Source organism: Eupeodes corollae, chromosome 1, assembly GCF_945859685.1.
Source record: "Eupeodes corollae chromosome 1, idEupCoro1.1, whole genome shotgun sequence".
NCBI lineage: Eukaryota > Metazoa > Arthropoda > Insecta > Diptera > Syrphidae > Eupeodes > Eupeodes corollae.
The window spans coordinates 188,318,597-188,344,650 of NC_079147.1; the positions used below are offsets into that span (position 1 = coordinate 188,318,597).

General features: G+C 35.0%; 2 protein-coding genes across 4 annotated transcripts in view; one reads left to right on the top strand and one right to left on the bottom strand.

Annotated features, from left to right (window-relative positions):
* LOC129942285 (solute carrier organic anion transporter family member 5A1) overlaps nucleotides 1–26,054 on the top strand; it is a 208,825-nt gene that overhangs the window by 47,155 nt on the left and 135,616 nt on the right. For all 3 annotated transcript variants that reach the window (XM_056051153.1, XM_056051152.1, XM_056051154.1), the window contains one exon: nucleotides 7,334–7,356. The gene's annotated coding sequence lies outside the window, so the exon portion shown is untranslated. The remainder of the gene's footprint in view (nucleotides 1–7,333; nucleotides 7,357–26,054) is intronic.
* On the bottom strand, nucleotides 18,844–24,210 carry LOC129947754 (uncharacterized). Its single transcript, XM_056058436.1, has one exon. It carries the CDS (start codon nucleotides 24,208–24,210, stop codon nucleotides 18,844–18,846), a length of 5,367 nt encoding a protein of 1,788 aa, XP_055914411.1.

Below are 26,054 nucleotides of genomic sequence, written 5' to 3' on the forward strand. Positions count from 1 at the left end.
CTATTACCTTTTCTATTATTAAAGTCTTTCGCTGTAAAACAAAAATAAAACAGGTGAGGGTGAATCGTGGATGAATGAAATTCGAAACCAGGTTGAATTAAATACAAAAGAAAATTACTACCAATGTTCAATAGAGGGAAAATATTTAACAATGCTAAAAAAGAAAACACGAAAAAAACACCCTATAAAAAAGAAAGGAGAACAAAATTAAAAAAAAAAATATAAATTTCAAGAAAAAATGAAGAGGATTACATCTTCTTCTTTTATTTTGCATCTCTTTCTCTCTCTTTGGAATGAACAAAATTTCCGCCCCAATTACTATTTCTTGGTGGGTGAGCTTGAAGTATGCTGCGGCAAGGCAGCCATTATAATGACGCTTTGATGGAATTTCGTGTAAGACGACAGTAGTCATAGTCAGTTGATTGAGTGCTACGCTTTTGAGCTTTCTTTTTTGGTAATAATAATGGTGAAAACACAAAGGGTTACGTTTTATTTTTTTTAAAGCTTAAGGTTTCATTGCTTTGAGGAGCACATAATTATATGATGGAATGATGTCATATTTGAAAGATTTATGAACAAAATTATGAGTAATTATTGTGTAAGATTTAATTGATTTTTTTATTTACTGAAGAAATGAAAGATTACTGAAATAGAAGCAGAAAAGCTGCTTTGATTTGAAAACTCTTAAAGTAATAATACTATATATATGTAACAGGGTTTTTTTTTCAAAAGTGGCAGATGGCAGTAGAGCGAAAAAACGAATTACTTAAGGTCCTTACACACGAAACACAAATTTTGACATAACATTTGTATCAATATTTATCGGGATCTGCTAATTCACATATAGGATCATTAACTTTTCAATTTCGGTAAAACTTAATATTATTATTAGTTTTGATTTGTTTTGGATACAATTTTAATGATCTGAAACATAAATAAAAAAATCAATATTCATTTGAAACACAAAAAGTAATTATTTTAATGATTTAAAAGAAAAAAGCATTGTAGAGCATACGGGTTATTTTAGAAACCATTACGGTAGACAAAAAAACTTTCTTCGAAATACAATCGCCTAATTTCTTGCGAAATTGGGCACACAGCTATAAAATGGTAAACATCTTCTAGTTGTATTCTGTTACACAGCTTACAAATTTGCTGCAAATCAACTCTATGGGGGATGAAATTAAGGTTGAGAATTTCCACCCTTGCTTTAAAAACTGTACTTATTAAACGGCTGAGTTTTTAATATTAAAAAAGCTTTGTTCCGTAGGTGATTGAGTTTACTATAAATGTTTCTAGAAGAAGACGGTGATGCTATGTTCAAGTATTGATCGAATATTGCGTCATCTATTCTTGAGATGATAGTCGCAGTAAAATCTTCTCATCACTCTCGTATAATAGTCTGAAGTAGCCTTAAGGTTTCTCATATAGATTGGTGATAATCCTGAATCGCGTAGGTCGGCATGGAATTCGGCAAACGAAAAATGCGTTTAAGAAAATGCCTTTGGACCAACTTGAACTCTTCGAACGGAGAAACTCCAAATGCTTCTATCCCGTAGCACATACAGGTCTTGACGGTATCATTAAAAACCTTGAATTTTGACGAACGGGATTTGCAAAAAAAAGTAGCTTCACTGCTTTTTTTCTTTGCGTGCTTGGAAAAGTTTAAGTTATTTGTAAACAGAACTCCTAGATACTTAAATTCACGTACACATTCAATCCGTTCGCTACTAATTATCCAGGGTTCTTCAGGAGCTCTTCTATACATTATCTGTTTTCAAATATCATTTCTTTTGTTTTTTGAACGTTAATTTTCAGATCCCATGTTTGACAGTACGACTTTAATTTATCAATTTGAAGTTGCAGTGAAATATCAAATCGATAGCATAGAGGAAAACTTTGATGAGAGTTCCCGCAAAGATTACGCCACCCGTTAGAATATCAGGAATATCATCGATAAACAGAGTGAATATCAGAGGGCTCAAAATGCATCCTTGTGGAACGCCTGCCGTTGTTTCGAACCACTCAGTTTAGATCGATCCCATATAGCTGCGTTTGAGAATTTCAGAAAATGAAAATACTGCATCAAAAAATGTCGTGATATTCCCATATTTGAGAGCAAAGCCTGTCTGTTTACTGTGTCGAATGCAGCTTTGAAATCAACAAAACAGACATAAAGTTTTTTGTTTTTTTTTTCAATCTGATTTCTAGCTAAGCTAGTCAATGCAAATATGTGATCCATAGTGGTGAACCCAGAGCGGAAGCCAGCTTGAAATATGCTGAGAAGATTAGTTCTTTCAGTCAAGCTAAATAATCTTTAGTAAAGAACTCTCGTAAATATCTTTCTAAGCGAGTTGAGAATGGATATTCTCCTGTAGTTCTCGTTTGAAGATTTCGATCAATTAGGATCTCCTTTCTTAACTATTGTGAAAATGAGGGCTTTAGTAAAATTTGAAGGAACACAAATATCCAGAATGTAGATCTTTAACATATTGGTTGAATTTTTGAAAAGCTCTACTGGTATTCCATCGCTTCCAGGTGCTTTGTAGTTTTTCATTTCCAATTCACTTAGCGATATTGAGCAGTCCAGGTCGGAAACACACGTCTTCTATAACGTAAAGCCGAAAGTATGAAGATTCTCTTCAGTCGACAACAGAGTTTTAAAATGAGCTTCTAGAGTCTGAGCTTCGAGAGTTATATTCATACTTTGCCGCCACCCTCTAACTTCACGAACGTTTTGCCAAAATTCCTTTGGATTTGTACTTAGCTGTAGCTGGTGTGCAAGGTTTTTGTTGTAGCTTATTATTAGGTACGTATTTTTATTATAGTCAGAATTTGTTGCTCTAAAGAGCTTTAAATATTTAAACCATTTGTTTCTAGGAATAAAATGAACAAAAGTGTGGTTCCCTGCTGGTACCGAAGCATAAACTAATCTTATTATATTGTTTTCAATTTTTTCTATTGTGGCTGTTAACTGGTGTGGTAGATGATCAAAGTTGTGATTTAGAAGAGCTATGTACCGATCAGCTTTGTTCTGCATCCATTTTAGTTTCTGAAAATTGTCTGAAACACTTTGTTGTTTTCGTTCTTCGAAGTCTGTTTCAACAACAATTGGCAAGTGAGCCGAAAAAGTGGCCAATAGCACCATAAAATCTCTTCTTACATTGCCCCATTCTCCAAACGTTGCGCATAGGTCAATAACTGATTTTTCTTTACCGCTGATAAATGTAAATTCACCATACAAACTTAATAAAACAACCAGCGATACATTTTTGTTGATAATTATACCTAGAGTTTGAAATTAGCCTTTAAATCCACCTTGAAATCAGTTGCATCCAATGTTGTTTATTAGTTTTGGGGAGTAAGGTTACACATCAAGACTTTATAGCCGATGGAAACATACCTTTCTTTTGTGCCACAATCCTCTATCTTCTCTATCTTTTCCTTTTTGTTTATTTTTCTTGTCTAAGTCTCTTGCTTTTGAATCTTTAATAGATTCCTTTACCCCTTTTCCATGAGCTATTTACAATCGCTTTTAAAGAGTTTTATTCATATTTTCAAATTAACTATTGATCTCTGGCCAGTAAAGTGTTGAAGTTATCATTTCAATGTTGTTCTCCTCAAAATAGCTCTTGAATATACAATTTACGAACTACCGACCATTATCAGCTTTTATGGATCGAAATATTCCTTTATGTTTTATGGGTTATGAATGTAGTTATCTTTCGGCTATCTTAAGCCAACTCTAGTTGCTATTAAGTATTCTTCAGATACTGAACTCCTTTCAGTTTGGTCATGAGAGTGTCGAAAGTGTAAAGTGGGAGACTGCACAAACGAATATTTCCATCCTCCTTAAAGACTGATACAATAGGTGAGATCCATTCGCTTCTTATATTTGATGAGAGCCCAACTCATCATAAAAAAGATTCTTTCGCTTGTCAGACTTCGGTTACCTTTTTTTTTTGCAAAATGACCCAAACAACCAAATTTATTGCATTTTAATAGATTTAGCTGGACAATAACCACATCTCTGACATTCGTTGTCTTGGTCTGGAATTATAGCCATCGATTCTGTCCGGCTTGTAATCTCCTCGTGTACTTGGCACATCTCTTAAACTTCTGTAAACGTTTCTTTTAATTTCTGGAAAACCACCTATCACTAACTTTGTATTTAATATTAAAATAGACGACCTCTTGCTTTGTTTCAACCGTTCTAAACAAATTTCTGATAAACGCCGAATTTGTTTTTGGAAAAAACAGTTGAATACATCTTTAGCACTATTTTGATTATCAAGATTAAACTAAAACTCCAGGAATGTTAAAAATTACCTCTTGCAACTGAAATCCTCCTAGATGTAACAGTTTATTCATCTTCCTAACCGCATCAGTGATTTCTTCGAAACAACTGTTCACATTCCGATCTCATCAAGGATCTATTTGAGCCAAGACTTGTGTTATGTTCACCTTTAGGGCATCGATCGATTGAGGTTTATTAACTTCCCATAGGAAGTTATTGTAATGGGTCCGATTTGTCAAATTGAAAATTTTGACATTTCTCGACGTTTCAAGGTCCCTAAAGTCTAAATAAAAGATTTTAGACGTACGTTCGTAAGTCCGTACGTTCGCTACGTTTTTTTCGTCGTCCATAGCTCAAGAACCAGAAGAGATTTCGATTTCAAATAAATTTTGTTATACAGATAATAAGGCAGAAAGATGCTGAAAGGCCTCTGAAGAAAATTGCGTGGGTGTTTTTTTTTTTAACCATAGCAGCTTAAAAAAAATGTGAAATTTTTGGTTAACCCTAAATATCTCATAATCCAATGAAGCTAGAGACTCGAGTTTAATTTTATATACATAATATATTGTAACGTGATATCAATGAAGTATATTTTTTGAAAAAAATCCATTTAACGGTTTTTTTTATAAATCAAAAAAACTGACAAAAAATTTGTCACCTCCAAAATTTTACAACATATGATTTCATCTCCAAAACAATTTTGTGCAACGAAGAATAATGTTTTTGACATCTGAGAAAATTTTGAAAAAAATTTGTTTTGTTTTTTTTATAAAAAATAAAAATCAAAAAAAAAAAAACATTACTCAAAGTTGGTAAAAATTGAATATCGATTCAAAAACTTGAAATTTAGGCTTCAAAATTATTTTATCTTATAAGGAATATTGTTTTCAATATTCTGAAAAATGTTGAGAAAAATCGAATTGACAGTTTTTTTTACAAAAAATAAAACCTAAAAAAAATTAATAAAAGTTGGTAAAAATTGATTTTAGACTCAAATATCTTTTCAAAACTTTGAGATATTGGCTTTTAATTACTTTTATCTTTCGAAATATATTGTTGTCAACATTCAGTAAAATTTTGAAAAAAAATCGAATTGACAGTTTTTTTTACAAAAAAATAAAAACCGAAAAAAATTAACAAAAGTTGGTAAAAAAAGATTTTCGACTCAAATATCTTTTCAAAAATTTGAGACAATAGCTTCTAATTAATTTTTACTTATAAGAAATATTATTTTCAACATTAGCACAAATTTTGAGAAAATCGAATTGACAGTTTTTTTTACAAAAAATAAAAACCTAAAAAAAATGTATAAAAGTTGGTAAACATTGATTTTCGACTCAAATATCGTTTCAAAAATTGAAGATATTAGCTTTAAACTACTTTTATCTTTCAAAAATATTGTTGTTAACATTCAGTAAATTTTTGGAAAAAAATTAAATTGACAGTTTTTGTACAAACAATTAAAAACCTAAAAAAAATTTAACAAAAGTTAGTTAGAATTGATTTTCGACTCAATAATCTTTTCAAATATTTGAAATATTGGCTTCAAACCAATTTTATCTTATAAGAACTATTGTTTTCAACATTCGATAAAATTTTGAAAACAATCGAATGGACAGTTTAAAAAAAATAAAACTATAAAAAAAATACAATACTAAAACTTCGTAAAAATTTACTTCGATATTTAGTTATTTTTATATAAAAATCCAACAGACCGTTTTTTTCATAAAAAATAGTACGCAAATTTGGTAAAAATTGATACGAGTACATATAGACAAACTTTTAAGCAAGACAAATCGACAGACGGGATGGGAAGTTATCAGTGTGGGTCGCATCCCAGCCTCTTTTTTGCATAGATCTGGACTTCAAGAAACCCCACAGGAAAAAGTTTGGTGGCCAATCCGCATCACCCCTGCGAGAGATAACCTTACCGTCAAATTTGCTGTGTGGCACGTAGCCCCGTCGCGCCGCCGGTCGTCATGCTGGAACCGCATGGCTTCTAGGTCCATATGGTTCAATATGAACCATAAGAAATAAGAAATTAATTATGATCGTTATGTTGCACTCGCTGTTGACGGCGGTGACCGCCTCACTAACGTCGTTTTTTAAAAAAGTACGGACCAACTACGCGCGCCGTCGTCGGCCCAAAATCCACACCAAACGGTACTATTTTTAAGAATGCACCTGGTGTACGTGGATTGGTGTTGTCCCATATTCAGCAATTTTGCTTGCCATTCATCCAAAAATGCGCCTCGTCACTAAAAATGATTTTTTGGATAAAATTGGGGTCCTCTTCACAAACAATTCGAAACCAAGTCAGCGAATTAACGGGGTTGTCTATGGTTGTGAACTTTGAGTTGGATCTAGTACGAGTGTAAGCTAAAATTCCGAAATTCGCCACTTTCAAGTCTGTGAAAGGCCGAGTTTATGTGCACGGCGAGAAATAGACTGCCTCGGGTTGTGCTGTACACTTCCACGGACCGCGGCGATGCTCTCCGCCGGTCTTGCGTTCCTTGGTGGTACGGGTGTTGAAGGGCCACCACCGTAAAATGGGCACAATGCGCGCAACGTTTGCGTTAACGAACACTCATTTTGATAATAAAGTTATATCATTTGAACGTGCTGTTCAATCGTGAAACTTGTCATTATGATTTGGCATGAACAACTGAATAATAAACAAAAGAATTGACAGATGTCACTAAAACAAAATGGCCGCCACGGGGCGCCAAAATTTACCCACTTTAATTGAAAAAAAAACCATTTATTTAAAATTATGAAACTTCATATTTCCTACTTAAACTTATAAAATGAAAGTAAAAACATTCTTAAACTCTAAAACAGCAATACCCTTTAAATAAGATTTGACAGTTCTATCAAATGACAGAAAATAACTCAATCTACGAATTCCTGTCAATGTTATAAAATATTCTTCTTGTTAATTATTCATTTTCATTAATTTAAATTTGCTTTATTTTCCATGAACAGAATGTCAAATTTCCTTGAATTAAAACTGATTTTTTGTTTTTATTTTTGCAGATTTAAATTTCATCGTTTTGCAGGTGAGTCTTTAAAAATATTAAAATTTATTTGACAAATATAAATAAATACTATATCAATAACAATGACAAAATAAATTTAGACCCTCAGATGCATCAATCAATATTTCAACCGAATTAATAAAGTGGACAAATCTTATCCATATACAAATAAATTTATCCTTTTATTTATTTTGTATTTTCAATCGATACAAAAACAAACTTTTGAGTATTAATTTACAAATGTCACCATATTTATCTATTTTTGCCAATCCTATAAAATTCTATTTCAAACTAGATTTATGTTATATATTATTGTACCTTGTTGTGCAAGTATCACTATTGGCTAAAAATGTGGCGTAAACTACATCCATCTAAATGTCACAAAAGTATACAATATACATAGTTGTATTTTGGAGGATGTTTTACTGTAAACTGAAAACCCCAATAGAAGGAGGAAAAATAAAAACAAAGAAAACCACAAATATATATATAAAGTTCAATTGAAAAACCTCGCCTTCTTTATAAACCTTCCAGCTTCCTCTCGCAATCTTTGATATAGGAAAAGTGGTTTTGCCGACAAGCGCAAATGATCTAATCATCACGTTTAGGATTGAGCTGTTTTTATTTCTGGTAATTCAATCCGTGAGACCACGAACCAACAGTATCTCTATACAAAATACAATATACAACATTTTGCTATCAATCTGAATGGAATTAAAAATTCAAAGAATAAACTATAAAGTTTTAAAAGTGAATTAAACAAAACAATACCCTATAAATCAACTAATGAATAAATTAGGTTGGCTTATTGTGAATTAGAGCTCTTTGATAAACATTGACTAACAACTAATTTTATTTCGACAGAAATTGTATATATCTATTAATTCATATAATGCATTAAATGTTTTAGTTATAAAAGCCCTCTATTTTGACAGCTGTCACTTTTAAAGATGTGATTTTTTGATAATTGGCAAATAAAAACTATACTTTACTAAATATCGAACGACACATGCTTCAACAACGCATTGATGCTCTTTCACCTCCAAAGCGTGGTTAATAAGAAGAATTAATGCATTTCGGTCTTGATGTTCATTAAAAACCTTTTCTTCTCCAATGTTTTTATGTTTGGTTTGATTTTTGACTGGCAAAGGCTATGAACTGTGATTAATAAGTCTTTGCGTAAGGAGTTGCTAGCTACTAATAACGACGACGTAGAAGAATACAACTTTAAGTTCGCATTATTATTTTAACTGTAGGCCATTTTGTCAGCTGTTAAATTAATTTTATTTAGTTTGGTGTGACAAATCAGCTTGAAAAGACTGGCGCCTGAACAATGCTTCCACATTGTTCTGGATTCGGCATATAAACTGTAGTTCCCATCAATCCCTGAAAATAACTTTAAAATGTACTTTATTAAAAATATAATCTGGAATTTTACCGTCACGGTTGTCTCATACGAGGTGTGTTCAAAAAGTACCCGGAATTTTCGGTTTTTGAAAAAAATATTTATTTATTCGTTTACATCAATATTGTCCCCTTTTTATTCAATGGAGGAAGAACGCTGGCCGGGCCGTCCTTTCATGAGTCTCTTCAACTTTAAAAACATGAAAAAGTCATACGGAGCCATATCTAGTGAATATGGAGGTTGGGACATAATTACGGTATTGTTTTTGGCCAAGAAATTACGAACAAGCAAAGAAGAGTGAGTAGGTGCGTTATCGTAGTGCAAAAGCCATGAATTATTTTCCATAAATCTGAGCGTTTTTTTTTCGAATTGCTTCACGCAAACGCAGCATAACTTCAAGGTCTTACCTTGTGGTAACAACTCTTGATGCATTGTGCCATTATAATCGAAGAAAACAATAAGCAAAACCTTCACATTTCATCGAACTCGACGTGCTTTTTTCGTTGGTGACGTTGAATGCTTCCATGTTGACAATTGTGCTTTGGTTTCGATATCATAACCGTACACCCATGTTTCATTACCAGTTATGGCCCTTTTAAGCAAACTTGGACATCAATTAACAGCTCCTGAGCGATTTTCACGCGATTGTTTTGTTGGTCAAACATTGTTTAAGCAAGCAAAAATCGTCGAGCTCCTAAAAACACGTCGAAACTTAGCAACAACCACAGACAAAGTAACCGTTGAATATAGCTGAAAATTGCATCATACAATACAAAATAAATTTTGACCTTCGGACTCTCCAGACCCGCAAAAATTTAAAAATTCCGGGGACTTTTTGAACACACCTCATACTTAATCTTATGGTTGGGTCCAAATTTCGATGACTTCTTCCAACATTTGTGGTCGTATATTGGCAATAACTCGGCGAATGTTGTCCTTCAATCAATCGTTTTAGGCTTACCGGCTTAAAATAGAGTCACAGTCAAGTGGCCGCTATTTCAAATAGTCAAGCTTCGTTGATAGTACGGTCTTGGAGGTCAACTCACAGGTCCATACCGTAAAACTAGGCGCTTACCCAACGACACCTTCAACAAATCAATTGTGGCACAAGAGACATGTTATACAGTCTTTGTTGAAAACAAAGCTCCTAAAAGTGTGGTATAGTGACTATCATTGACTGTAGCTTTTTGGCCAGCATCGTTTTCAAGGAAGAACGAACCAAGTACTCCAACCATTAAGTACTCTAAGCATTCCGTTTTTGTGGATGTAACAGTGTCTCAACATTGTTAGGTTAGGTTAAAATAGCTGTCCGTGATGGAGTAGGACGCACTTAGAACAGGGGTGCCAGGACGTAACTTAATACAATCGAGGATTGTCGATCATCGATCAACTCGAAACAAATTATTTTTGACAGCACGTAATTTGAGACGAGTTCCATTGTTACTTTTACTTAAAAAAGTCATTGTAAACTATAAAATGAAATCTCCTACCACATGAATCTTGAGGCATTCTTTTAAGCTCAATAAAATCGGTTTGAGTCACTTACAAAATGTGAGAGACTGATTGTGTAAATATGATTGAGATCGTGTAGATTGTTATAGAAGAATTCTTCTCTCAAAGGAAGGTGAAGAACTGCTTCCTCCCATACAGCTTCTTCATTTAATACTCCTGGGAGCGTAGCTTTCTTTCCTATTAGACAGTGCCCGTTTATGACACCGATTATCAAGCTTATATGCAATCTGCTTAGAAGATGGCAAGCATCTTGATTCTTGGTCGCTTTAAATCTAGTGTAGACCAGTTGGTTTTTTGTGACCTGACGCGTGGTGATGTTATTTTAGCTGATGTTTGCCTTCTTCATAGCGTTTTGCACTAGCAATAGTTTTATTAAACTGTTTTTTCATATCCATTTGATATGATCGACAGTTATTGACTGTTATAGAATTTGTGGAGACAGAGTCCAGAGGTTTGATCCCAAACTGACCATCTGAGAAAATACTGATATCAAATGTTGATATCACGTTTTCCTTGAGCCAGGACAAGACTTCTTTCATCCCCAAAAGTTCCACTTGGAACACGCTAAAATGATTGAGAAGACGGAAATGAGAAACTAATTTTCAGTTGTTCAAGGTACACACCTCTCCTAACCCCTTTTGAAAACACACTTGAGGATTATCATCGCTCCAAATATGGAAATTTTGTTCATTATCCTAACCATTCCAAAGGTGAGCTTCATTGTTTAACAAAACTCATGTATCGAACGGAACCATGATTCTATTCTTTTATTCTATTTATGTTAAAATGCCAAACAAAACTAAAAATAAATCACGTGACAGCTGTCACAAAATGGCCGTCATAGTTAACATAGTGTTGCCAACATAAAATTCTATACCTCTTTAAAAAATACCCGTGAATATTAATAAGACTTAACTACGTTTTACTCTTATTTTAGAAGGAAACCTTATAAAATTAAATGTTCTGCTTATAGATTAAAAAAATAATATAAAATAAAAAAACAACAAAAAAACATACCCTATAAAAGTAAATTTTATACTTAGTAAAACTAAAAATAACAAAACGTCAAATGAGGGAGCCATAACCAAAATCTGGTTTGTCTCCAAATAATCGCCATCATCACCACTCCGCCCTTTTTGTCTTTTTTTTTTTAGTTATTTTTGTTGTAGTTTTTGTTAAACATTATTATTTCTGGTATGGCCTTAAGCTTTGTCTTGTATTTCGCCTCCACCACACTTTTATTATTACCTATTCTTACACTAGATATAGCTCTAGAAACCTCTTTCACTTTTGTTTTGTTATTCCTTTAAGACGAAGTGGCAATGTGCTACGCGAAGGCTAAGAGCTAAGAGCTGTGAGCTACATATACCCGTTTGTGGATAAGTATTGGGATTCTTTTATATGTACAAACTTCCATATAGATTGTGCCAATCCAATGGTCGAGAAGAGAGTCTTGAAATAGGTTGAAGTAGATCTTATTATGTGAGGCTCTCTCTGATGTTGGGTTTGGGTTTTATTTTTGTTGTTTTTATTATTTTTTTTAAATTAGAACAATGAGTCATTTTGTGGTCTTGTATATGTTTTTGAGCATCATGTCATAAAGTTTAGATGTCCGTTGTTTAAATTATAGGTACCTTCTATGCATAACCTGTTTCTATAATTTTTTAATATTTTTTAATTAAAGATCTATTGCTTTGACGAGTATTTATAGACTTTTAACAAGATTTGCTTATAATACAGTGCTGTTCATTCAAATTAATTCATAATTAATTAAAAAAAGAAAAATTATTATCCCTACATAAATAGTGTTCAAAGTCTCCAAAAAACTTTCAATTGGCTCGAGTTTTAATATATACAACATATAAATAACAGTGTCCATAAATATGATGAATGTTTTTGAAAACTTTTCTTACAACATTGATAAATTCAATCATTAATATGATGAAGAGTTTTCAATTTTACAAAATTTCATCAATCTGATGAAAAAAATGTCTTTCATATTATTATTAAATTTGTAATATTGATGTTCATTCATTCGATGATGATTGATTTCATCAATAAGATGAACAATTTATGTATATAAAAATAAATCGTACTACGAAATCCGTTGGCAATGCAAAATTTAATGAGATTTTTCACTATAATCGTATTTGGTAACAGTTTTTTCGGTATTCCGATGACGTTGGAATTCATGATGGGCCTAAATGACTGTTGATGATCATAAATTCGATTAATTTTATATAATGAGTGCATTTCTCAATTTCATCTATTCAATTTAATAAAATTTAATATAAATATCATGAACGAATTCACTAATGTGATGAATACATTCGTCAATATGATGAATGTATTCATAAATATGAGGAACTAATTGTTCAAAAATCCTTCATATAAATGATGAATGTATTCGTCTATATGATAATTAACTGCTTCAATTATTTGACAATTGATCTCATCAATATAAATGAATGAATGTTGAAAAATCATAACAATGACTGATTTTTTAAGTCTCTTCAGAAGCAGTTTTTCAAAAACTTGTGCCATAATTGGTATAAGCGATATTGGTCTGTAAGCCGTCGGTGGTTTACCTTGCTTTGGTATGACAATTACGTCAGCAATTTTCCAATGGTGCGGGACATACCGTTGCTTAAGGCAATATTGGACTTTTATGAAGGCTTTCAATGGCATTTCTTTCGTAACCTGAGCAGTAGTTAAATCGTAACCTGGTGATTTTTTTATTTTGTAGTTAATGTAAACACATACTTTTTATTTCTTTAAGTCTTACAGTTGGTATTTCACTTTCATCTTATCAACATCGGATCGGGTTACCGATCCATTTCCCATCTTGAGATTTCAAGGGCGAGTTTCGTTTTGTATATAGCGAAAAATCGGTTGAAGTATCAGTCTTTAAATTCCTTAGGAATGTACTGAGTGAATCATTTTTGAATCTGTAAATTTGTTTTTAAGATTGTTGCTTATACGGTTAAACGTGGTTTTATCATCTGGAAATCTATTATCAACTCTCTTATCTCTAAAGGATATTTAATTTCATTTTGTCTTCTATTAGAAAATGTTGGAGTACTTTCTTCAGCGGCCTGTTGCACATCAGCAATAAATTGTTCCACTTCATGGTCAATTTGCTCGATTGTATCCATAGGAGATCTTGAATTTATAAAACTTAAAAGCCTTTATCTAAAATCATTCCAGTTTGTTTTCTTATTTACAAGCTTTGGATTACTTTTTTCTAGTACTTCCGATTTAATTAGTGATAGAATCACTGGAGTATGATCTAATGACAGGTCATAATTACCTTCGACACTAATGTGATTTCGTTTAATTAATTTAGCTACGAAAAAGTCAATAATGTCTGGTATTAGTATCGGAAGGCCAGTAAGTTGGCGACCTGGAGGAATAGAATTCGCAATTGTATTTACGGCCTGCTTGGAAAAGTCTTCTGCCTTTTGTTGATATAAGGCTTGAACCCCAATGGGTGTGTTTCGGATTGAAGTCTCCGCCAACAAGAAAGTTATGCCCAAGAAGATTAAATAGATCTGTCGATTGAACATCTTCTTAAAATCCTTACTTATATTTAGAGTAACAATAACCCTGTAGGTCTTGGTCTTATATCCCAGTCTTTGCCACCTTAAGTTTTTTTTCCGGGTATTGCCTCTTGTGAGGAATTGAAAAATACTCCAAGATAAATTCTTGTCGTGAAAAGTGCGGTTTCAAATTTGCCGTTCGGATTCCACCTAATCCCTGAAAGGCTTGCACACAGCAATGGTTGATAGCTGTATGTAAGTCATTAGGCCCTAGTTCTCTACGAATTGTTGCTTCAACTAATTTATTTCTTTATTATCAACAATACTCCTGCAACTAATAATACTACAATAACAAACAAAAATACTTTTTAGTAATAATATAATCAACATCAAAATATCATTTAAATTTCTTTACTTACATGCTTAAAGTAGGCGGACCTGGGCCTCAACCAACATGCGTCTCCATCCAGCTCGATCCCTAGCTAGCTGTCTCCAGTTTCGCACGCCAAGTTGGTTGAGGTCCTATCCCACCTGGGTGCGCCACCTAAGTCGCTGTCTTCCTCTATTGCGCCGCGCCGTCCCTCGAGATTGGATTCGAAGACCTTCCGGGCTGGAGCGTTGATGTCCATCCGCTCTACATGACCTAGCCATCTAAGCCGTTGGACTTTAATTCTGCTAACTAGGTCAGTGTCGCTGTACAGCCCTTACAGTTCATCGTTATATCTTTTCCTCCATTCTCCATCTATGCGTACGGGACCAAAAATCACCCGAAGAATTTTTCTCTCAAAGCATCCTAAGACGCTCTCATCATTCTTTGACAGGGTCCAGGCCTGAGCGCCATAAATGAGAATGGGATGATGAGTGTCTTATAGATGGTGATTTTAGATGCTCGAGAGAGGACTTTACTTCTCAATTGCCTTCTAAGTCTTAAGAAGCAGCGATTTGCAAGAGTTATTCTTCGTTTGATTTCAGCGCTGGTGTCGTTGTCTGTATTAATAGCGGTGCCTAGGTAGACAAAGTCCTTAACTACCTCAAAGTTATAGCTGTCCATGGTGACGTTTTGTCCAAGACGTCGTCGTTCAGTGTCCTTTTTTGATGACAGCATATACTTGGTCTTGCCCTCATTGACCACTAAGCCCATCTTCTTCGCTTCCGTCGCAATGCTCAAAAACGCTCCACTGACATCACACTTTGATCTTCCAATTATGTCAATATCATCTGCGTATCCGAGTAATTGGATGGACTTTTGGAAGATTGTGCCTCTAGTGTTGACGGTTGAGTTTTTCACAATTCTTTCCAGAAAGTTGAAGAAGTCGTATGACAGTGCATCGCCTAAAACCTTTTTTGACATCAAATGCATCGGTGAGATCTTTTCCGATCTTGATAGAGCAGCGTGCATTCTCCATCGTCATTCTGCACAAACGGATAAGTTTGACAGAGATGCCAAAACTAGACATTGCTCTGTAGAGATCTTCCCTATGGATGCTGTCATACGTGCCTTTAAAATGTAGTGTGAATATTTGGTCGATAGTAGACCTTCCTGTATTAATCCAAAAAAGGTCAGGTTGTTGACAAACAGCTTCAGACGTTCACATAATGCGGCAGAAAGGATCTTGTATGCAATGTTAAGGAGACTGATGCCTATGTAGTTGGCGCAATTTAGAGGGTCTCCTTTTTTATTTATCGGTCAAACTATGCTGAGATTCCACTCATCGGGTATGGTAATGGTTTCTTTCGACCATATTTTGCAGATGAGTTGATGCATGATCCCTACCAAGTCATCGCCTGCTGCTTTAAATAGCTCGGCAGCGATGTAGTCAGCTCCAGCAGCTTTGCTTGACTTCAATAAGGATCTTCACTTCATCGAGGTAGGGTAGGCGGAATTGTTGATCTGTGTTCCCTAGGTTAAGAGGTTCAATCTCCCTTACAGCGGATATCGGTTCTTCATTATATAATTTGGAGAAGTGGTCTTTCCATATTCTCAACATAGACTGCGGTTCTACTATGATGTTTCCCTTATCGCCTTTACAGGCTTCGGTTCGTGGCTGGTAAATTTCTTTAGTCAACTCAAAAATCAGACCTTTCAAAAGAAACAAGGGAAGAACTTACAAATAGTAACTAAATATGCATAAAACATTTTGAAAACACATATTTAAGAAGAATTAACACTGCCATTGAAATTTATTGATATTTCCTTCCTGATGAGTTGTCCAATTTATTTTACGTTCAATTATAATTTTCAAAAATTGAAAACCACATTTTCAACAGGGAAAACCACAACTTATTGAGAGCCATATCCAAAAGTATAAGATTGATTATTATCAGCTTGTTTATTCTATTTTGGGTTTTGTATTATTTGTTTTTGTATTTTTGCATCAATTATTTCGAGCATAAGTGTGTAAATAGACAAATCATGACCAATCCATCATCAGTTCAAGCTAATTATAATTATAAACAACACCTACACAACATTTCGTTTTATATTTACGAGTATTTGAAATAAATTAGCACCTAATTTCTTGATTCTTTATACTCCCAACCGGATACTAATTGACACAATAAAGGAAGGCAAAATAAAATAAATAAAAAAAAACACAAACAAACAAAGAATAAATTGATTTGCAACAAACTGTCAATTAGAGAGAAGACCTTTTAAATAGCTTTCCATTTATGTGTCTTTGTTAGACTTTAACTGAACAATATTAAATAACCTTTGTTTTGGAAACTTGCGTCTCTATCAATTTCGGATGCTTTATTTATTTGTTTTATAGGATTTGGTATTAATACAAACAGTTATGGCATCAGGTACCTTACTCGTGTCAAATGCAATATTTGAAGGAATCAAGCATAAGCTATACCATTTTAATTAATTTTCGTCGAATTACGTTATTTAAAAGTTAAAGTCGATTATCCAAGTCTGGATTCGCGTAGTGTAGCTAAAAAAGAATCTCTGTACTTCAAAGCACTTCTGTAGTTTGGCTCAATGGTAAAGTGATGAACATTTCTAGAACTTTGGGTATGGGTTTAGGGAATTGCCTAATGGCAGGAATGTAACTTTGGTATGTACATTTCTAACCTTTAGACGGTAGATGGCAACAAGACCGACATTTGAAATATGATAACATTAATAGAAATAACAATAAGTGTTACAAATTTACACTGCTTTTTTATATCGAGGGTCTGTGATACTATAATTGTAAAGTTCATTCTTCCCTGGTCGCCTTTGAGTATGCTGAGCATGTGTCTTGCTTCTATGCTGCGTTAGCTGAAGAATTTTAGCCTCAATTCCGTCGGGATTGAGCATATCGTTTTCCAATTACAAACACTACACAATACAAGCAGATCTTTTTGGTGGGGACAAAAATTAAGACTCAGCAAATCTGCTTTAGCTTTGAAAATAATGTTTATTTTATTTTAGAAGGTACGAGTTCTGCGCCATGTTGAAGCTCTTACGGCTGTTGTTAAGGGTTTTTCAACTGGTGCGGATAGATATTGGTACCCCGTGGCGGCCATTTTGTTTTGGTGAATTTGTCAAATCTTTTGTTTACTATTAACGTGCTTATGCCAAATCATCATTTCAAGTTACACGATTGAACAGCACGTTCAAATGATTGAACTTAAGTATCAACATGAGTGTTCGTTAACTTAAACGTTGCGCGCATTGAGCCCATTTTAGGGTAGAGGTGTTGTCCGTTTACAGTCGACTCCAACTCTTTTTTAATAGAAACCCTATCAAGGACATGATTGAGCATATTGTAATCGTAAACGATAGGTAACAAACGACGGGTAAACGAAAAACATTGATATTTGGATATGTTTAGGGCTAAATGGTTTATATTGCACCACTTGATAAAATTGTTAACATCATTTTGGAGGAACATACAGGCTGTTAAGTTTTTTACACGTCTAAAAAATTCTAAATGATCCGCAAACATAAGATGCATTGAGTTTGTAAGGACATCAGGAAGGTCATAAATAAAAATAAGGAACTTGCTGAACGCCAGAAGTTACAGAAAAGGGATGTGCGGCAATCGAATCAATTGCAACAAGCTGAATGCTCCCTGTAAGATAAGCAGTCAGCCATTTTAGTTCGTTGGCATGAAAACATATGATGTTCTCTAATTTGTTTAATAAAATTTTATGATGCACCCTATCAAACGCTTTTGCAAAATCGGTTTAGATAACGTCCACTTGGTAACCCTTTTCTAATGAATTAAGAATACAATTCGTGAAAATAGGTTAGTGGAAGTTGAACTACCGGAAACAAAACCGTGTTGGTACGGGGATATGGTTTCTTTTAATAAAAACATCAATTCATCGCAAACAATTTTTTTCAAATAATTAAGGTATTGAGAAAAATTTACTAATAGGTCGGTAGTTTGTTATTTCCTGTTTTGGACCACATTTGTGAATAGGAGTAACGAAGGACGTTTTCCATTCTGGCAAAAATACATCATACGTTAACGAACTATTAAACATAAAAAATAAACTCTAGACAGAGCGACGGAACATTTTTTTTTAAATAATAGGTGGAATTTCATCTGGACCAGAATTATTGTCTTCAGTTAGACCAGATAGAGCCAATTCCACTTCTGATAAGGTAACACTTAAATTTGTTATGTTTAGACTGTTTAGGGACGGGCAAAAAGAGATGTTAGTGACATGACTAGAATCAATATAATTTGTCTTAAAAAAACTTAAAAAAAGGCATCGCAGATAGATGGTAGACTTGTTAATGTCGTACCTAAATATTGCATACTATAAAAAATGGCCCAGGAACAAGTTAAGTTTCGATTTGAAGTTTTAAATAAAAAACACGACAACCTTTACTTATAAGAATTATTAATCAATTTAATTTTTAGAATTCATTTTACATTCTTATATAGAGTTAATTTTAAGGTTAACGAAAGTCAAAATAAAAACAATATTCAATATTTAATTTCTTCTTTCAATAAACATCGAAAATTATTAAAATGAACGAAGGATTAAATTTAAAGGTGCAAACAAAAGAATGTACTTAATATTTTTCAACATCCTCCGCCGCCGAGTTAATTAAGAACTTATTTCCAAAGGATATAAAAGTTGAACTGGTCTTCGAAGAACTGAACCATTAGCCAATCGTACTTCACATGCACGAACTTTTCCGTCTCGCCCTGGAAATGTTTTTTGGATGATCGCTAATCGCCAGAGTATCCTAGGCAAAGATGGATCTTCTATTAGTACCACTTCTCCAGCTGCAAGGTAGGTCGATGTTGCTTGTCTCTCATGATGTAATGAGCGTAACTGTTGAAGATATTCTCTAAACCAACGGCGTTTAAATATTGAAATATTTTGTAAACGTTGTGCCCACTCTGATCTCAGCGTATTTTGATTGATGGGTTGAAAATTCTGTTCGGGTGTAGAATCACCAGATATTCCTTGAACACCAAGAAAATGGGCAGGTGTAAGGGGAGCACAATCCGAAGAATCATCACTGCAGTACGTAAGAGGTCGCGAATTGACTACAAATTCAACTTCAGTAAGAAGAGTCGTAAATTGGTCGATAGACAAAGTTGCTTTCAGCACTGCGGCCTTCAATGAGGATTTCACAACTCTTACTAGACGCTCCCAGAATCCACCCCACCAAGGTGCACGTTCGACGATAAATTTCCAGGTAATACGTTGATCAGTTAAGAAGCATTGAAAATCGGGATTTGATTTCAATTTAAGTTTATGACTTAGTTCTGTAGATGCCTTTTTGAAAGTCTTGGCATTATCGGAATATATAATCCGAGGTACACCTCTTCGCGCAATAAAACGCCTCAATGCCAAAAGACAACTTTCGGCTGTCAGATCCAAAACCACCTCTAAGTGCACTGCTCTTACTGCTGCACAAGTAAGCAGCATTATGTAGACCTTCCTCGATTGTTTGGTTCTATCGATCACATAAAGCGGACCAGCAAAATCCACACCAGTGATCTCGAAAGGCCTTGTATGCAGTATTCGCTCTCTAGGAAGTGGAGCGAAGGGTTGTGATGCTGATTTAGCTTGAAGGAGCTTGCAAACAAAACAATTTTTAATAATATTTTTAACAAGTTGCCTTACTTTAAGTATCCAGAATCTTGAGCGAAGCTTTGAAAGGACTGAATTCGTTCCGGCATGAAATAGCTTCTCGTGGGTGTCTCTTACAATCAGCTTCGTAATGTGCGATGATTTGGGCAAAATATACGGATGAGTTTCTTCTGGACTTAATCCTGCAAACTGAAGACGCCCTCCAACTCGTAATAGTTCATCAGTGTCATCTAAAAATGGATTAAGAGTTGCCAGATCAGAACTTGATGGAATACATTTTTTATTAAAAAGTAAAGTTAATTCATCTTTAAAATGTTGCCTCTGGACATATTTTATCCAGCATTTTTCAGCAGATATAATTTCATCGGCCGTAAGAAAAGTTGGAAACTTCTTTTTTGTCTTAAAGAAATTATATGCACGAAAAAAGTAAGCGGTTGTTCGGAGCAGATGTCTCCAAGTGCTAAAATCGATTGGATTCATAGGTGGAGTAATAATATTTTTTAACTCAACTAAAGCGGAGTGAGCTTCAATTTCTTCAGTCACATGTAAAGAGGTAATCAAGGTTGTAATACTGATATCGTTTTGTGGCCATGTTGATTGATTTTCTTTTAACCAATCCGGTCCAGACATCCACAAAGATGAATTTATAAGAGCGTTAGCGTTAATACCTCTTGTGACTAGGTCTGCTGGGTTTTCTAGGCCTGGACAGTGTCTCCACTTTGAAACATCGCAAATAGATCTTATTTCGCGGACCCTGTTTTCAATATATGGTTTCCAACGTTTACTGGAACCAGTAATCCAAAACCATGAAATTTTCGAATCCGTCCATAGATAAGCATCATTAAATTCAACACGCAAGTTTTTCTGCATGTAATCTAATAAACGAGCTGCAACGAGAGCAGCAGTTAATTCAAGCTTTGGAATGGTTAGTTCGTTCTGATTTTTGTTGTTTAGAGGTGCCACTCTATTTTTAGCACATAAGAAACGCACAAAAATATTTCCAATATCGTCACGCGTTCTTGCATAGGCTACGGCTCCGAAAGCATATTGGCTCGCATCTGCAAAAATATGTATTTCAACGTTTCTCTTACCAACAATCACATGACGTGGAAAGGCTATTTTCCGAAGATCGCTCACTTCATGGCAGCATGTCATCCAAATTTTCATCATATCTTCAGGTAAGAGCTCGTCCCACTCTAGATGTTTACGCCAGATTGATTGAAAAAGGATTTTAAGACGAACTATCCAAGGACCTAGAAAACCAAGAGGGTCAAATATTTTTGCCATTACCTTAAGAACATTCCGCTTTGTGCCTTTTGGCTTCTCTGACTCTAAAAGATTCAGAAGTCCATCAACATTTACAGCCAATTCATCTGTGGCAACTAACCAACACAGACCAAGTACCTTTTGAAGTTTGTGAATATCTTGATCTATTGGAATCTTACGACGAACGGAAGAGTTGTTGGAATTCCATTTGCATAAATTCATAGATGCACTTTTAAGAATGATGTTGGCTTCTTTTTGAATTTTCACGGCATCTATTTCTTCATCGACACTGCACACAAGATCGTCTACATAAAAACTCTTGAGGAGAAGAGCGCACGTTCGGGGGTATGTTTGTTCAGCTTCTTTAATCGCCTTTATAATTGTGACAGCCAAAAGGCCAGGGCTGCAAGTGACGCCAAATGTCACACGAGTCATTCGAAATACCTTTATGTCAGGAAGATTGTCAACGTTATTTAATTTATCCGAAAACCAAATAAATCTGTGACTATCGCGGTCTTTCGGGTGCAGCATTATCTGTAAAAAAGCCTTTTCTATATCTGCTGTTAATGCAATCTTACCAATTCTGAAATTTAATAGAATCGTTATAATATCAGGTAACAGATTATTGCCCACTTCAAGATGTTGGTTAAGCGAATATTGATTAGAGGCATGAGCTGACGCGTCAAAAACGATACGCAATTTCGTTGTTTCTTTGTCTTCCCTGTAGACTGGACGGTGAGGCATGTAATACACACGTTCGCCTTCGATTGGGTACGGTGCTGGTTCGGCTATTCCACTTGAGAGCATGTCATTAAACGCATTGTCATATTCCAGAAGTTTTTTATTCACGCAAAGTTTTCTGACGAGGGCCTTGAATCGTTGTAGGGCTCCTGGATAGTTGTCATCAAGTAAACCCATCTCTTTCCACGGGAGCAATGCTTCAAAGCGATGATCTAACCTGCGAACATTAAGAGATAAATCTGTATCGACATTTTCATTAGATGTTAAAGCAATTCCCAGAACTTCGAGTTGCCAAAATTTACGAGCTTCTTCGCAGACACATATACCTAGAGACGTGATGCTAGTTTTGGAAACTTCAGTTTGTGGCAATGGTCCTTGAATTGTCCAGCCAAATACAGTTTCTATTGCTGTTAGTTTATCGGTTATTCGCTTATATTTATCCGTAGCAAATTGCCAGTAGTAATCAGCACCAATTAGGAGACTTATGCCTTCTTCTGGTATATTCCCTAAAGTACGAGAATCTGCTAATGGTAAACCATGCAATGATGTTTCCAGCAATTGACTCGGGGGCGCAGCGAGAGCATCAACACAAATTTCGGGTACTTCAATCGCTTCAACAACGAATGTACGATTATTATATTGGCTGCGTAAGATTATTTTTACCTTATTACATAACCGGTTTGGCTTAGGCTTATCACTTCCAAATGAGATTATACTCAAGTTGTGAGAACCAGTCGGTGACAAATTAATGCAGCGAGCAACAGATGATTTCACAAAAGACATTTGGCTCCCACCATCCATGACAAATCGAATAAACAACTCTCTGTTAGAAATTCCGTTTCCAGCAAATGCACAAGCAGTCTGTAATAAAACACTACATGACTGTCCAAGTGTTTGAGCAGTGTACAAATTAAAAGTATTTTGACTCGACGATGGCATACTTAACTGTTTCGATAATTGTGACGTAGGCTCAGCTGAGCCACCAATTCTACCAATACCTTGCTTTGCTTCGTTAATTCTGGCTATGAACAGAGGATCGCACATGCTTGTTGCGTGTCGCCCATTACAAGAACTGCAAGTAATTCGTTTTACCTTGCAGGTTTTAGAATTGTGTCCCTTCGTACAGCAACGAAAACACCTACCATCAGTGCGAAGTAATTCTTTTTTTTTAGATAAGTTCGGTAAACAATTACATTCAGTGGTTGCGTGATCTTTACTTTTACAAAAGAAGCACGTATGTTCATGCTCTCCTGCCGTAAATAGCCCCACAGCGGTTTTGACTTGTCGAGAACTCGTACCTGGTTGATGTTGAACACGAGCAGAGTTACCTTTTGCCTCATTCGCCTTTTCTAGAGCTTCGACCTCTCGTTTGAGAAATGTAAGTAGACAATTTACCTGTTTATCGCCGATTGACTTTGTAGAAGTGATTTCAGATGCCGATGTTGAAGCTAAGTCGTCCATGTTTTCGTCTGAGTTTTCGACCTGATGATTGCCAGATTGACTGTGGTAAAAACGATGGAAATCCACACGAAGATCATTCGGAATGCATCGGAGAAGCACACCCTTGAGCATCACAAAATATTGTAACGAGGGAACACCCAAAGACGTCAGAGATCGAGTTGCGGTTAGAACCGACGTATACAATCGTCTCAGCCCAACAGAATCTGTCTTAGAACTTACTGGTGGTGTTGATAAAAGCTGTTGCATTGTATGGTCGATAATTTTTTCTTGATCTCCGTACTCCTCTTTGAGCAACTCAATTGCAGAATTATAGTTGGCTTCTGTAGGCGTTAGGCCAGCTAATGTTTCTGCAGCTCTTCCATACAGTGACGTTTCTAAATAATTAAACTTATCGATGGTCGTTAGTGATGAATTTTCATGAATTAAAGTACGATATTGCTCCCAAAATGGAAACCAGTCTTTATAATCACCTGAGAATCTTTTAGGAAATAATTTTTTTAACTTTACCGCATGTTGCATCGCATTAGGAACAACTGTAGAAGTCTCGTGAACACGTGATGCTTCTGGAAGTGGACCCGTTTGCAGCAGCCGAATTTTTGACAATCTATGCTTCAACCGCGTGATTACCCCTATCGCCTTATCGTTATAGTCAGCCACAGCTTCTGATTCCTTTACGAAATCTTCAGGTTTAATCAAAGACTTGACCTCGTCGTTTGCTTTAAGTAAACTTTCATGCGAGGAGAGCAGACGATCCAGAAATACCTCAAGCTCCTCCTCGATTTTATCAAGATTTTCTGCGTTGGATTTAATTTCAGATTCTTCAGAAATTAAATATTCGTTTGCTGCCTTCACAAGCTTGGTCACTTGACCACGGTAGGATGAACGGCTTGCTAAATCCATCTTTTGATAAACGTTATTTGATAAATGTTATTTTATAAATTTATTTATAAATGGAGAAATATAGCTCGATAGTTTTGTAGCGTTTCTTTAAATTAATTTAACTGTTAAGATCCCGGGTTTCGGCACCAAAATATAAAAAATGGCCCAGGAACAAGTTAAGTTTCGATTTGAAGTTTTAAATAAAAAACACGACAACCTTTACTTATAAGAATTATTAATCAATTTAATTTTTAGAATTCATTTTACATTCTTATATAGAGTTAATTTTAAGGTTAACGAAAGTCAAAATAAAAACAATATTCAATATTTAATTTCTTCTTTCAATAAACATCGAAAATTATTAAAATGAACGAAGGATTAAATTTAAAGGTGCAAACAAAAGAATGTACTTAATATTTTTCAACACATACTTTTAGGAAATCCATTAGATTTAAAAAAGATACCGTTTGGTGTGTATTTTGGCAGGGCCGCGGCAGCGTAATTGGTCCGTATTTTTTTTTTGTCAGAAGGATGGCGCTAGGTGCCACACAACAAACACCATGGTTAACATTTTGCATCAACGATTTGAGGGTAAGGTTATTTCTTGCAGGGTAATGTGCATTGGCCACCAAAGTCATGCGATTTGACCCCGGTATACTTTTTCCTGTGGGGTTTCTTGAAGTCACAGGTAAAAAAACCGCACTCGAATCCGAGTGTTAGTACCTCACACACAGCTTGTTTTATTCCATTTCAACATCTACCAGACCTTATTGAAAAACCCTTTAGGTTCTCTATAGAGAGAAGACCTATCTTCCAATGCATATCTTTCAAACAGGATGTTTCAAAGATTTCAATAAACTTTCTTCTTACAATTAGCGATTGCTTCATTGCAGTTATGGTTATTAGTGCCACAAGTTGTTGTAAGGATAGTCCATTCTTTGAACATTCTCTTCTCTTCGACCATTTCTTTTTTGGATAAGTAACTGTTTTTAAATCTTTCCTTGGTTTCCGATTTTCTTTTATTTCGATTACGTTAACAATGTAGTTCAAAAATGTTGTAGAGCGCAAACAAATTGTAATGATCGCTGTGCTCAAGGTACCAGTTTTTGATCTACCTTTCCCATAACGATGATATTGTGCCTTTTTGTTTCTCCAATTTTCCCTTCAGAACTTTCTTCATGTTCACACTTAGGGATACCAAAACTCTTGATAACTGGCCATTCAGTCCTATTATGAATTCCATCGTAATCGGAAATTTCTACGAATCCCGAAAAACTATATCATGAAATCCGTTCGTAATGCAAAATTGTAATAGATTTTCCACTACGAACGGATTTCATGATACAATTTTTTCGGGATTCGTAAAAATTTCCGATTACGATGGAATTCATGATAGGGCTGATTATAAACCAATATTTTCGTTTCTAAAATACTTGCCACCTTCACCTCTGAAAATTATTATTTTCAACTCTTGCTGATTAAATTGTAGGTTCCATTGATTGCAATATACGCTAAGCCTTAATATCATGAGCTGCATTCCGCCTACTGTTTCAGAGCAGAGCACGATATCGTCTGCATATATAAGGGCTTGAACAGTCAGTCCTTCCACAGTTTTTCCACTTTTCACTTCATCATTATGAACAATGTAAATACCACGTCGGATGCGCTTACAATACAGCTTTGCTGGATACCAATAGCTGTTGCAAACTCCTAGACTTAAAGACTTGCCATCCCAAACGTAATCTCAGTTATTGTCAAACGCAGCCCTAAGTACTCTTGTAACTTTTGCACGACACTCCTGTCACACAGAGTCAAAAGCTTCACCAATGTCTATAAAGAACGCTTATAGTTTCTTCCGTCTCTTT